This window comes from Leuresthes tenuis, unplaced genomic scaffold (genome assembly GCF_036924035.1).
Source record: "Leuresthes tenuis unplaced genomic scaffold, fLeuTen1.0.hap1 SCAF_7, whole genome shotgun sequence".
NCBI lineage: Eukaryota > Metazoa > Chordata > Actinopteri > Atheriniformes > Atherinopsidae > Leuresthes > Leuresthes tenuis.
In genome coordinates, this window is record NW_027325361.1 from 21,576,201 (window position 1) to 21,591,285 (window position 15,085).

The 15,085-nt window shown below is 41.8% G+C and overlaps 1 protein-coding gene across 1 annotated transcript; it reads left to right on the forward strand.

Annotated features, from left to right (window-relative positions):
* Positions 1-97: 97 nt before the first annotated feature.
* oma1 (OMA1 zinc metallopeptidase) lies at positions 98-8,575 on the forward strand. Its single transcript, XM_072389879.1, has 8 exons — positions 98-799; positions 1,448-1,676; positions 1,896-2,069; positions 2,202-2,309; positions 3,293-3,421; positions 3,619-3,693; positions 4,578-4,727; positions 7,368-8,575. Exons 1-8 carry the CDS (start codon positions 414-416, stop codon positions 7,509-7,511), a joined length of 1,395 nt encoding a protein of 464 aa, XP_072245980.1. The 5' UTR covers positions 98-413; the 3' UTR covers positions 7,512-8,575.
* The last annotated feature ends 6,510 nt before the right edge of the window (positions 8,576-15,085 follow it).

The following is a 15,085-nucleotide window of genomic DNA, read 5'->3' on the forward strand; positions in this document are numbered from 1 at the left end:
GTTTCTAGTGGGTATCATTTGGGGAGCTGGAATATTAAACAGTTCTTACCGGTTTCTTTTCTTTTTAACTTACACGCAGAACGCCATATTTTTGTAATTGCAGATGATTCGCGTTGCCTGAAACTGAAATTATGTCACCAAACATAGTCCTCATCATAGAGTCATAAAATCTAGTTTTGGACAGGTGCAACCACTTAAGTGTACCGCGGTCGGACATGGTAACCAAGGTTACTTGTAGCTAGCGCCACCACTAGCATTGAGTTTGACAGCTGAATACAGTGAGGAGTGCTCGAAATGAACCTGACGTTGGACTTGTTGAAAAGTGTCGTATCGACCTATGATAGGTATTTCTTCGTTGGGATATGTATATGTTAAGCGCTCTTGCAGCATGAGGCGTCCTGTTACCTGTAATAATGATGTCTTTACTTTGTCGTGGCGTTTTAAGGAACAGTCGCCTTTCTTTCCTCAATGTACATCTGGCTCAAAACTTCCTGATCTGTAAGCAAGCTGTTCGTCCCGCGAAGGAGACATGTTCAGTCTCATCGTTCATCAACTTTCAAACAAGCTCTGCTCAATTGAGCACCACCGCAACTGGAGCACACGTTTTATTCGGTGGAAACGGACGGACGGCGTGTCTCCATATTGGAGCCGCTCTCACATTACCAGTGTCCTGCGCACCAGCCCTGACACGATGTGGACGCCACTTCCACACCTCAGCCCCCATGAAGGCCCTGCCTGCTCCCCTTATACTGATGGTTCTTAAACCTCTGCAGAAGCTTGCGGCTATACTACTGGGGAGGTAGGAAGCTGTATTAATATGATATAATCATATTATCATAGACTTAAGTTGGTTTAGACTCTTAAGTGCACACATTAAAAACCAGTCACATTTTTATCTATTGTGCTAGGCATATTGTTTTCCATTGTGCTTATTGTAGTATTAAGCACCTTACCTATTCTCCAAACAAATAGTTAAATTCTATATTTCAGCTAAAAATAATGCATTGCTTTAATGAAGTGCTGAATTACCTCAAATGAGTCACTAACACGGAGTGTCTTTGAAAGCTCCTTTCAGAGACAGGAGCTACACAGCTCATGAGCTGTTCAGTGGCAGAAGCCTTGGTTTAACTCAATATTTTACTTTTCCCTTTGAGTGCTCACACAAAATTACTTGAATTGTGCATAGCAGATGGCTACGAGGATGTTTTATGCATGTGACTTTCCTTAGATGATTCATCTCAGTCTGCATTTCTACAATTCTGACTGTAATGTTGCTGATTTTTTTTTAATTTGATTTTCTTTGCTTGCTTTCTTTGCCAAGATCCAAACAATCCAAATGATTCTCTTCTTATCAGTTGGGCCGTTTATGACTTTTGACTTACTGTATGAGGCTGTATTCGGTACACAGGAGGATACGCGGAACCTTATGGTTTCCTTCTGTGTACAGGAGTATAAGGAAGTGGTGGGTGAGTCTACCAGACAACCGCCGGCAGCTTATGCGCGAATGGGTCCTGAAGCGGCGATGGTATCTGGCGGCGGGCACAGGTGTTGCTATGGTGATTTTAGCCCTTCTCCTCCTAACGCACCTGGATGAGTCTCCAGTGACAGGACGGACTCGGCTTCTGGTGTTCAACAGAGAGATGTACATGGAGCTGGCTGCTCTGACGTCAGAGACGGTGAGAGAGGAGGGCAAATACAGTGATGACTGTGGTGTGTTTTGCAGTATGTTTGTAGATTGATAATATCCCATTTTACACACATCTTCACAGGATTTGTGGCGTCAGCAAAGACAGTAGTGAATGCAAAGAAGATGACATGGAAATTGAGAAAATGCAATATGATGAGAGGCAAACATAATTCTTCCTCAAATACTTCTGATTGTCTCTGTGCTTTAGCACATGGAGGAGTTTGCAGAGCTCCTGCTTCCAGTCACTGACCCCCGTCACCAGACGGTGGAGCAGTTGGTGCAGCTCCTTGCAGAAAGGAACAAGGACATACCTGAAGTGTCTGACGTTCCCTGGAGTGTTCATGTGGTGGATAGTCCGAACATCAACGCCTTTGTCCTGCCAGTGAGTAAAAGAAAAGATGTGGGGAAACTTTTCTTCTTCTATTTCAGTCTTGTCCACTTTTTGCATGCCCGTGTACAGTCTCTGCAGAAGAAGCATGTGGCTCAAATGTGTATTGTGTTTTGCTTTGTGTAGAACGGGAAAGTGTTCATGTTTACGGGGATGTTGGATGCCGTGGCAGATACTGACCAGCTCATTATTGTCCTGGGACATGAAATGGCACATGCTGTGCTGGAACACTCTGTAAGTACAATTGTCACACTCTACTGATCATTAGATCACACTATCATTCACTGTAGTGCTTGACCTGTCATGTGCTATAGACCATATACAATACAGTAAGTTTTACTGGATTTCTGTCAATACATTGCCTTAAATGATACCCACTGAAATTTTACATGACACTGTAACGGTTCATTCCTGAGATAGAGGTGGCGCAGTATGTGATCTGTAGCAGACCTCGCTGAGCATGGGGATGAGTCACTGAAAACACCTCAAGTACAATAAATGTTCAAGAACAAACTTTAGTCATCCACAAGCCCTTGGGTACATAGAAGCAATTTTTCCCTTCTGGAAGTCCTCAGGTCTATCTTACACAGGTAAGAGTTACTGAGAGATTCAGAGTTATACACTGTCATCTCCTGATTATTCAACAGCCCACTCTGTCTGAGGGGTACGATATTGGCTGAAGTGGCATCAGTTGCAGTGCGGTTGCATCAGCTGTTGATGAAAGACTCACTGACAGTCACCTCCAAGCACTCACTAATCCCACCTGCACTGTGATGACCAAAGTCCTGCCGACAGAGAGCACTTCCATGATTTATTAAATCTCCACAAATGTCTGTTTTCCTCCAGCTATAAAACCCCCCCTTTTTTTCTTGCCCTAAAAAAAGTGTCTAATGGAGTTTTGCAAGTCTTAAAACATCCTCAGAGAAAATCCTTGAAGGAGATTTTAATTAGATGAAGGGAATGAGCATCGATGAGCTCGATATTATGCAGTAAGTGTGCTGTATTGGATTGGCTGTTAAAACCTCTAAATTTATAACAGCGAAAACGTTTCACTAAAGTAGATGGGAACAATCAATATGTTCGTGCTGCCTCATTCACTGCCCCAAAAAACTTTTTAAACTCTGGTTTTCTCTCCCTCACCCATTCCCTTTTATTCATGACCTAACTCTTTGCTTCGCCCTTTCGTTCCTTCTCTCCTTTCACCTTCTGAACCCAAGGCGGAACAGGCCAGTCTGTCTCATGTTGTGGACCTCCTGTCCCTGATTCTGGTGACAGCCATCTGGGCCATGTGTCCAGCGGACAGCCTGGCAGTGCTGGGGCAGTGGGCAAAGGACAAGCTCACAGAGGTGAGGCATTACTATTCATCATTTGAGAATATAGGGAGCTGCAGACTGTAAAAGCCACATCGAGTTTAATATGAGATAAGAAATCCTGCTCAGCACATGAAGAGTTTAAAACTTTCTTTTCTAAGAGTGCGTTGAAATCTTTGCGTTGTTTTGCGTTTATCTTCAAACTTTTTCTAATGTCCCCCTTTCTCTAACAGCTGATGTTCAACCGACCCTACAGTCGTAAACTGGAGGCTGAGGCAGATGAGGTTGGGCTGCAGTTAGCCGCAAAGGTACCAGGATCACCAGCTTGTCAACATTTAAAAGGAATTAAATGATTTTACATCGAAACAGTATTTTTCAGCCTGTGAAAAAGTGACTTTTTTCTGGAGGTGCTTTCAGGGTTTACAGTGTTTTTGACCTGTTATTCATAGTTGTTTCTGAACGGTTTGGAGTGTTAACAAAGCCCCGACTACATCATTAGGTGTCAGATGTCAGAGTGTCAGATCCAAAATAAACTGACTTGTGATGAAAGAAGAGATTGCACATTGTGTGAAATGAAGAATAACGTTGTACTGTAATTACCACTTATGCTTGTTCTTAAACTCCTCTCCTTGAGCTCGATGAGCTATGTCACAACATAGAAGATAGATGTGATGGAGACTGAATACATTACATCCAAATATACACAATAACAGTTCCTTTCCTTTTTGAAAACCACTCAGAATCAAAGAAGATCAGAATCAGTAAAGCACCTTTCTAGCATTCAGAAAATGATCGTGGCTGCCACAGAAATACTTGTGGCTTCAGCAGCTATAGCTGAAGCCAAGATTTCTAAGGCTTTGGAGCTCCTATTTTGGCTATTTTGTCTGTCTCTCTGTATTGAAATGAATTGAATTGATCAAGGCTTCTTTTAACTGGAAACATTGACTTCTTCAATAGTTTTGCTCTTAAAAGGTTTATGATTATTTTAAGATGAACTTTAAAATAGCAACAACTAACATTGCTGTTGCTGCTCTTATGTCATGTAATCTGTCTGCAGGGCACCAGGGGGCACTGTCCTCAAAGTAAACGAAATCAAGATTTTTTTTTTCATTTCAGCACAAGACAGAGGGGTGCCACATTATGTGTGCGTTTTTTATTTCACGCAGTGTGTTTGTGTGCGTGTCCTTCCCAGGCATGTGCTGATGTACGAGCGGGCCCTGTGTTCTGGCAGCAACTGGAAATTGTTGATCGACTTACAGGAGAGCCCATTTTGCCTGAATGGCTGTCCACACACCCATCGCACAGGAACAGATCCAGTCAGCTGGACCGCCTCATCCCACAGGTATTCACTCATGCAATGATCTTTCCTTGGGTTCTGACTTGTTGTATGAGTAAACGCAGTATTTATACGTGTATTCATCCAAAGTACAAACCAAAGTGTAAAGATCTTTTATGCTCTACACATGCCTACTCTTTTTGGAGTAATAGTGTAGCTTTAAGAGCTGTTGGAAGGAGTCTTAATGGAACTAATGAAGTGTCAGGGGAGATATATATCCACCTGCAGACATGGAGAAGGGGCCCAAGAGGAAGGAGAGACTTGGGGGGAGAGAGGAAAGGATGCAGGGTTTTAGGGAGACAGGAAAACACATTTTGCATTGCCAGGGTGTGGGTACCAGCTAAAATAAATGGCTTGTAGGATTTGAACTGCGGACTCGAAAGAAAACAACCTTATCATTTTCAGCTCAATCTCACAGCCTGGCGCACTGTGCTGGCACTGTGGCAAGACAGTCAATGGTATCTTAGGGCTGAATAAAAAAGTCAGGAAGCAGTTATGATAGTGGGTTATATGAAAAATGTCAGCATCCTTCACAGAAGTGTGTTTGTGTCTGAGAGTGTTATTGTAGTTTGACTGTTGGTACGCTGTCAGACGCTCTGAGCATAAAAACCGAACAGATGGGTAGACCACTAATTGTCTGTCTGGTGGCTATGTTGTTGACTATATGGTCTGTGTATGAGCTCCTGAATTGCTTCATTCTTACTGTGGTACATTGACCTCCAGCAGCAGTGGCTGCTGAGGCCAGGCTGTAGCCACGGGCAGTGAAGTGATGGAGACTGCTGTTTGGGGTTTAATTGTCGAGCATGGTTTGCAACTCCGTTTCTGGCATGATAATATAACAACCTCCTAACACCAAACTGTTTGATCCAGCATGGCAATGCAGATGAGCAAGATAACAGCTGAGTTCAGTCAGGTGAAAGTGATGCATAATGTGATGTTTTTAACCTTGGAAGGAGGGACAACCCCAAGCTACTTAACCCAACTCTTCTGGGGGCACTCCAACCTCCACAAGTGTGCTCATCATCCTTGAGCAAAGCAAATTAAGTCCACAGGTAGCACAAGAGAGAGAGAAAGAGCCTGTTGAGTGGCAAGCCAAGTACATGTATGTGTGCAGGCTTGTAGGTGATTCTAAGTGGGAGATGGAGAGTGTATATTTAACTGCTGCAAAGTGATTGTGGTTAGATTCCATCAGCACTGTCTGCTCTTCAGTTGCTCCTCCACTGTTCCAGACAGATATTTTATGGCAACTGTAGGTAGGTAACATGTGCAGCTTTGTTACGCTAAGTGAATAAAATAGTGTGTTAGAGTTTGTTTATTTAGTGCAGCAGTCTGTTTGGTTCAGACCTACTTTGACACTGTTGCAACTCTGTGTAACAGCAGCTATAAATCCGCAGCAGGCGCTGGGATGACACTGTCTTTAGAGAGGCAGGTGGTTTGGGATTTGCTTAAAGGTAAGAAAGTGGTGACAAGAAGATTGTCGTGGAAAGTGACATTAGGACATTAAAATGTGTAACTATGAATTGGGGCGTGTGCCATAGGGAATATGCTGTCATAAAACAAAAGCTGGGGGGGATGTGATTTGTTATTGCAAACAATAATAATGTATTGGTGTCAAATTGTACTGTGCTTAGTGAAAACAAGAAATGTAATATTTTACACTTTGACGTACTCCTCCAAGCCTGTTGACCTTGTCCACTTCAGACTTTGTCAGAAAATGCTGAAGCCTTTGATGATGCTTAATTGTGGAAATGGTGAGTTCTCATTTTGCGGTGTTGCCCTGGCGACGTGGCAAACTTTGATGTCTCTCCGTGAAACAAGATTTTGTTGTTGAGGGAATAAACAAGCTCAGAAAGTCATGAAATTTGGCAAAGGAGTCAGGAGTGGTGGATACTGATATCTGATATGGGTCTCAGGACACGGTGTTTCAAAATTTCTTCATAGTGCCACTTACATTGATGTGGCCCCATCATGTGTTAAAATTGGAGCATACATGTAAGACCTACAGTTGATTTGCAATCAACAATCCAATTATGGTACGGCTTTTGCAATTAAGATTAGTTCTTTTCTGCTCAACTCCACTCAGGGATTTCCTAAGACCTACATTAAATTTGGTCTGTCTAATGTAGTGACCCTTTATATGTTAATTTGTAAAGGATTTGAGATTTCATTAGAAAGGCAGCATACCAAATATCTGTTTCTCTATGAAATGGGAAATTGGAGCTTGGTCTTACATTGTCTGAAATGATCTAGAACTCACGTGTTTGATAAGCAACCCAGCGTGAAGAAATCTTCAGGTCCAGCGCTCCGGTACAGATGCAGCAGCACATAATAATCACAGAAAGTAGTTGAATCCAAATTTACAAGACCGGTTCAACATATTATGTAACCATGCATTTGACTGGTGAGTCCTTTCTATTGCCACACACTGGTTACAGGAGGTGACATGTAACTTCTGATCACCTGCAACAACCGTGCATGGCCCAGACCTTAAGGCATATATGTGTCCACTACAAAAACCATGTGCCTGCATCCCACCCTGAAGTATGTCTCATCAGTGCCTGCGGCTTTAATTTGAATACTTTTTGAAGAGTTACTTCATTGGCTTAGTTTAGTTATATTTTGTCTACTTTTTTTCCTTTTGTGCAGGCTCTGGAGTTGAGAGAAAGTTGCGCTTGCCCTGCTCTGCCACCGACTGACCCTCGTGCTGTCTTCTTGGAGACTGTCCGTATTTTGCTGGAAAAAACGAAGGACCAGGCGGGAGCGGGAGCGGGAGCGGGAGCGGGGTCATAGAGGACACGCAAGCCTCAACCCGCCTCAGGTCCCACAGGACTGCCTGCAGCACTCCACAGTTGTAGCTGCTCCCGTTCCCACTACTGCTGCAGGGGACAGAGACAAGCACTTTCAGCAAAACACCAGCCAAGAGGGGAGTTAAAACCTCACAAACCTTTAACAAACTTGGCTGACTGCACTTACTGCACAGTATTTACTACAGCTGAGAGCTTTTTCCCTCTCGCCTATGAAAGGTTTGTCGAGATTGCACCTTGATGGGAGGTGGGAGGCCATGAGAGATGAAGTGGTTGAGATCATGATAGAATGAGGAAAAATTATGGTAAGAAGTAATCAGAACCAAAATGAGAATGCTATCCATGTCTAGTGACTCCAAAAATGCTGCATTAATTGCATAACCTTGAGAAGGGAAATACTGAATTAATTAGCAAAGCTTCCATACATTATGAGATTAATATGTGCATTATTCATTGACACTCAGGAACAGGCGAGAGTAAGCACTTATGTGTGCATGTTAGAGGCTGTGTCCATAGCAGGATGAGGACATCTACATTCTCATTGTGACTACTGCATTCTCATGCAACACACACCTCATGCATTTCTTAGCCCGAAGGACGTTATGGGGTAAATTTATATCGGGTTGTTTTAAAACACAGCCCTCTGCACAAGAATGTCAATATCAACCATCAAGCTTTGGAAAGTCTTTCATGGGATTTAAGAAAGATCTTATTTAACAAGGTAAGTTGACAGAGAGAACATTGATATTTTCAGCAGGATCCTGTGGGAGCAGTCACGAAGTGAGGGGGTGGGGTGGGGGGGCAGTTATGGTTCAGCTCTAATGCTAACCTTGTGTGTGTGCAGGCTTGCTAGAATAAAATAATGCATTTGGATACACCGTGAAATCAAACTTTATAACTGTGTTTTCACTGGTGATAAATCTTTTTTTTTAATGTTTTGCTTTTTAAATGCAAGGCCTGTATCAGCTTACAAAACACGAGTGAAGTCGTCCACTCGCTGTGGGAGCTTCGTTGTTCGGACAGATCATTGAAGTCTTTGTCTGTATTAAATGCATTGATCTGTGATTGGTTTTGTGCAAAACAGTGCCATGAAAAGCTTGGGGAATATTCTCATGCCCTGTTTGATATTTTTATTAATAAAAAGTCCAGAGGGAGAAATAAAAAAATGACTTCTTTGTTTTTCCTTCTGCGAGGTCCAAATACCGAGCCGGATCAAGGGCTCACATTCAACAACAAAAGGGATGAGGAGGGAAACGCAGCGTAACATGTTCTGTGTGTGACATCAACTTGTGAGTCATTGCATCAGAACGTCAAAGCCCTTTTGTTGTTGTCACACCAACTAATCAGAAACTGGTTAAAAGATAATGCTCATTTGAAGTGTTAGTATGTGTTACTTGTGTATATAAGTGGCGCAGCAGCACTACTGCCAGTTACGTTTTGATGTCAGGCTCCTGGAGTGTATCCTCACTTGCCGTTTGCAGCTGATCAGATAGATGTCAGTTTTGGAAACCTCATAGTAAATGTTACATCAAGCGAGTCTAAACCAGATGAGAGCTGCTAGAACACATCAGTCAGGCTTAGCACAGTTCTTTTGTAACATATGCCAACTGTTCTGTTACAAGTTCATGCATCTTGAATGCAAAATCAGTTTTGTGGTATCTATGCCTATAAAGCAGCTCCAGAACATGCACCTTTTTACAATGCGCTGCTGAACACAAGTGTCAAATAATACTGAGAAGGATGCACAGCTAAGAGTCATTGTAACAGAGACTTCCCGTTTCCTGGTCACATTGTTGTGTGCACATTGTAGCAGATGGATGGAGCTTCCTCACCGCTCACAGAGAAATTGGAACATGAGCATGCAACAGATGACACACTCACACCCAGAGGTAATTGTAATGAGTGTGATACAATACACACACTGCACTGGGTAATTGTAGCTTACTGCTGGAGTCTAAACAATACTGCGACAGAGGGCTTAATCAAGGAAAACAAAGAGACAGCAGTCAGATTGAAAGAGCAGAAATAGAAAACAGATAAAAACTAACGGTGGGGACTGACGGTACCAAAGAAAAGATTTTATTTCAAGTGTGATTTATATTCAGATCAGATGTTTGACTTGTAATGTTTGGCACATAGGGAAGATGCAAACGTCCTCACATACAGTTAGGTCCATATACATTTGGACAATTGACTCAAAGACTATTTCAGGGGCAGGTGTGGGCAATTCCTTCATTATGCCATTATCAGTTGATTTGAGATGTGGTGCCTGTTTTTGGAAGATTTTGCTGTGAATGCGGTCAACAGAGCTCTCCCTGCAGGTGAAACAAGCCATCCTTAAGCTGCGAAAACAGAAAAAAACCCATCCGAGAAATGGCTGCAATATTAGGAGTGGCAGTTTGGTACATCCTGAGAAACCTGGATGTCCACAGAAGACGACAGTGGTGGATGATCGTAGAATCATTTTCATGGTGAAGACAAACTCCTTCACAACAGCCAACCAAGTGAACAACACTCTCCAGGAGGTAAGTATCGATATCCAAGTCGACCATAAAGAGAAGACTGCATGAAAGTAAGTACAGAGGGTTCACTGCAAGGTGCCTCAAAAATAGAAAGGCTGGATTGGACTTTGCTAAAAAACATCTAAAAAAAGCCAGCGCAGTTCTGGAAAAACATTCTTTAGACAGATGAAACCAACATCAACTTCTACCTGGATGATGGCAAGAAAAAAGAATGGAGAAGGCATGGAACAGGTCATGATCCAAAGCATACCACCTCATCTGTAAAACACAGCGGAGAAAGTGTGATGGCTTGGGTGTGCATGGCTGCCAGTGGTACTGGGACACTAGTGTTTACTGATGATGTGACAAAGGACAGAACTCTGAGCTGTTCAGAGAAACTCTGTCTGCTCAAATCCAGCTAAATGCAGTCAAATTGTTTGGGTGGCGCTTCATAATACAAATGAACGATTACCCAAAACATGCAGCCAAAGCAACCCAGGAGTTGATTAAAGCAACGAAGTGGAATATTCTTGAATGGCCAAGTCAGTCACCTGATCTTAACCCAATTGAGAATGCATTTCACTTGTTGTAGACTAAACTTCGGACAGAACGGCCCACAAACAAACAAACGGCAACTGAAAGCCACTACAGTAGAGGCCTGGCAGTGCATTAAAAAGGAGGAAACCCAGCATCCGGTGATGTTCAAGACTTCATTGTTCAACACTGTCGGTGCCAGCAAAGGCTATTAGAAATTAGGATTTTATTTTCAGTGAATTAATTTGTCCAATGACTTTTGAGCCCCTGAAATGAAGGGATTGTGTTTAACAACAAAAGAAAAATGCTTTAGTTCCTCACATTTTTATGCAATCTTTTTGTTCAACCCACTGAATTAAAGCTGGGAATCTGCACTTTAACTGCATCTGAGTTATTTTATTTAAAAATGACTGTGGTAACGTACAGAGCCAAAATTAGAAAAAAGTAGTTCAAACAGTTATGGACCTAACTGAATGTATAGTCTGTGTACCCATGCATGGCCTTTGGCAAAAGTTAAAAATGTCTATTTTGTGTCTTTAAATCCACTTCAAGTCTCAGATTGTTTTGTGTTTATATTTTCTTCCACCCACCAGAGACATGAGACAGCTTCTGAGACCTCAGACGAACAGCTCACAGGTATTTTGAGGTATCGACAAGCAAAGAGCTGTGGAAAAAAACAGAAGAAGGAGCAGCAAAGGCAGCACACCCACACCAGAGAAAGCTTAATGCCCGGTAGTCGGCAAACTCAAGATGCTGTTTCCCCAACAAAAACACTCCCAGAGAGAGTCAGGGTGGTGAAAGCGCAACCCAACACATCTGCTGTGTAGGTGGCTGAATGATGTCCCAGAATGCAGCCTGGCTACCCTCTGACCTCCTTGTGGAGTTTTGCTCGAAGTGGCTCATCCTCGGCTCCATTATTATTATTATTTTTTTTTTTTGGATCCGCCACGACAAACACACACACTCACACACAGCAGCTGGCTGCAGTGTGCACAGGGAATATGGTAATGGAGCAGTGTGTGCGATTGTGGTAAAAGTTACCATGTCTTTCCGTTGCACATTAATTATACATGTGGCATGTGGGTGTCTGATTGAAATGAATATTTTACTGCTTTTAATCACTGCCATTGCCAGAGTGATGGAGCATCTGGCTACATTACCTGGGTAATTAAAGAAGCTGTTTCGCACGCGCACAGTCTCAGAGACAGAAGTACTCCGGAGGTTTACTGATGAGTCAAAATTAGATTTATAATGTTTTGAAGCAATGAGGCCCACTGCAAGGTAAAGACTACTCCTGCTTTGGTGCTTTTTTTTTTTTTTAATTCTGATTAGCAAAAGGCTTTTAAAACAGGCCAGTAGAGACCACATGTGCTGTAGCATTTGTACAATGCTAGAGTGCTTGCTGCTGCTATTCTGACACCACATATTTAGTGTCTACGGTCACGCGGAGCCACTGGACTTAATGAAAAACGGAAACTGTTTGTGTATCTAAAGTGTTAAATGGCGGCGAAAGTTAATTGTCCTGATGAGCGTCATCCATCACTGTTCTGGATTAAGTCATTACTCCACTGACGAGAAGTAGCTTTATGTTGTCAAATTGTGTGCATTTCTCCTACTAGGAGCCAAAATTCTATTTTAAGCAATCAGGGCAAAACCATGGAGCCGGGTTGCTCCTTTCTGGCTCAGTCTAGTGTCATTTTAGTGGGCTGATAACAGTGTTTTTTTTTCTACCTCATAAAAGCATCGCCTGTTGCAGCTTTAACACTTTCCACCCTTGGAGGTCTCTGTACTCAGGCCAGCCTTTATCTGTAATTAAAATGCAACCCACTGCCATTCTTTGAAGATTGTCAAGCATGGCATAGTCAATGAAGAGGCCACCTAGTGCGACTATGATAACATGCACAGCATTGGTGCTCTTCATTTTGCCCGCATTAAATTTGGTGGAGTTGAAGTGTGGAATTTTAAAAACAGGACCAATCTCAGTGACTCATTGTCTAATGTTTCTCTCTAATTTCCAGATTTGATCTGGTGGCAGTGAAAATCTGAGGCTTGCTAAAGTTTTTCAGCTCTCTGGCCTGCTGATTGGGACACTGGGACTTATCGGATATTAGAATTTTCCCGACGTCTCTCAGATCCTTCAAGCTGAATATTTTAGATTTTTTTTGGCGTTCTGCTTGTGAAGCTGTAGCCGACTGAATTTATGGAGAATTTTTCATTTAACCAGTAACCTAGAGCTTAAGGGGCCAACGTGTGTAAATGCTGGAGCTAATATCTACCGGTGTCATACTGTGCCGGCCTGAGATAACTTTATATTGCAAACATGAAAAGAAAATCTTCCATTCCAAAAGATAAAGAAAATGCAGTTTTGTGAACAATCAAGCAGTTTTCCATGTTTTTTTTTTCATAATTTGGCTTCTGTATGAACAGCAAACTTGGGGTCATCAAGGCCATCTAGATATATTCTTTTTTAGCTCGCGGTACAGGTCTTCCTCTAATGGCTCCTCGTGTCCCCCCCCTCTGTCTTATCATCATAATCTCTGCTCATGTGTATGTGTTCATGGTTGAACTGGTAGAGTTTTTATAGTCTGACTGCTCTGATGCTATAAGAGATTAGGATGTTAACACAGTCCTTCATCTGACTGCATCGATCCCATCTCTCGCAGTGGAATCGCATTAATACTAACAACGTCAGGTACAAGGTTTGCCCCTCTCTCTCTGCTTTACATCTGCTTCTCTGTCAGTGTTGATTTAGATTTGAATAACCAGTTTTCTTTCTGGTCTTTCAATAAGGGAGGAGGGGGGAGAATTTAATAAGGAGAATGAGGATAGAAAGATTGCGGAAGCCGAGAGGCTCAGAGGATGTGGAGATCAGATGAAATTGTTTAAATCTGTCTTCCTCAGCTGCTTTGACACTAGTTGCTTTCAGTGTTGGAGTGCATATATCAAGCAACAACTCAGGGTAAGTGTGTTAAGGTGGTGTTCTACAAGTTATTTTTAGTGAATTTCTATGAAAAATCAGCAGCCTGCAAATGCATAGTTCACTCAAGGACAAGTAGGAACTAAGGAAGATGATAAATTGTTGAGAACTATTAAAATGAACTCAGAAAATACAGATTTAATTTAATATTTTTTGCCTCCTTATGATTACTGATTTGAAAAAAAAAGAAGCTTTTTTTTGGTTTGATTAGTTTAAAATTGTGTCGGGATTCTCAACTGAGAAAGTTTTGGTCCACTGATGTAAGAAGGAAAAAAGAAAACAAAAACAAACAAATAAATAAAGCAGCATACACCCATCTCCAGTGTGCCGGTGCAGCAATGCATTATGCCCTTCCTCTCAGTTCCTCTGTGATCCCTGTGAAACCATGAAAACAACATGGCAGAGTAGAATTCAGACCAGAACACTGTCAGTCAATGTCAGCCAAATTCAGCAAACTGTGACGGACCCTGTTGTGCATTTAGACCTAAAGTAAAGCACAACCAACAAGCACAGCAGGTGTATTTTGATGACTTTGGCAGGACACATTCAGCACAGATGCTGCTAACTTTCACTTTCATTCATCCACAGGGTGCAGGGCCAACTCTTTTATGTTAGATTTGGATGAGCCAAGCTCATGGGTGCACCATTTCCAAGATGACACTTTGTTGTGTTTAGTCATGTAACTTTATTTAATTATTTCTTTAAAAGCTTCAGTTTGAAAAAAAAAACCCAGAACAACTAATGATGTGAGTCCACTAAAAATATCCTCTATATGCTCAGGGTTTTGGTCTGAGTACAGTTTGTTCACAAGGGAGATTCTGTTCATTGAAGTTAGCCTTACATAGAAAACACAGGAACAAAGGAAATGGTACCTGAAAACACGACAACAACAACAAAAGAGCACAACGTTTCAGACAATAAATCTGCATATAACCAATGAACACAAAAACACTTAAAAACTTATTTACACTTGTTTTTAAATTATTTTCATACGGTTGTGTTTTTTTTTTCTTTCAGTAATACCATATTAGATTTTATACAGGTAAATCCAGTCGTGTTTGTATTCTTTAACGTGCGTCACACAGTGACGGTGCCAAACTCACGCAGGTGTTTTAAATGACTATAATCAGTAATTCTAACTGACGCTTCGAGGAAAACCCGCACTTGCTTTTACGGGACAATCGAGGTAATCTGACACAATGTACGAAAACGACGGAATTCAATGGTTAATTGTATTCACGAGTCGACTATGATCCCCACAAAAAAAATATTTAAAAAAAACCGGAAAAAAACGGAAAAAAACCGCGATAAAAGCTAGCCATGAGGTACAACAGCAGTGTGTTGTGAAATGTATGAGTCAATGAGTCAATAATTAAATTTCTTTCGTTTTTTTTCTATTATTTTGACTACAATTAGAGCTATTGCATAGTTAGTTAATGTTAAATGAAAAAACGAAGTAGTTATTGATGAAATACTACTAAAAACCTTGTACAATTAATCTTTGAACACAGGGAGGCAGCAGAGAGGACGACAGTTTGTATTAGAACT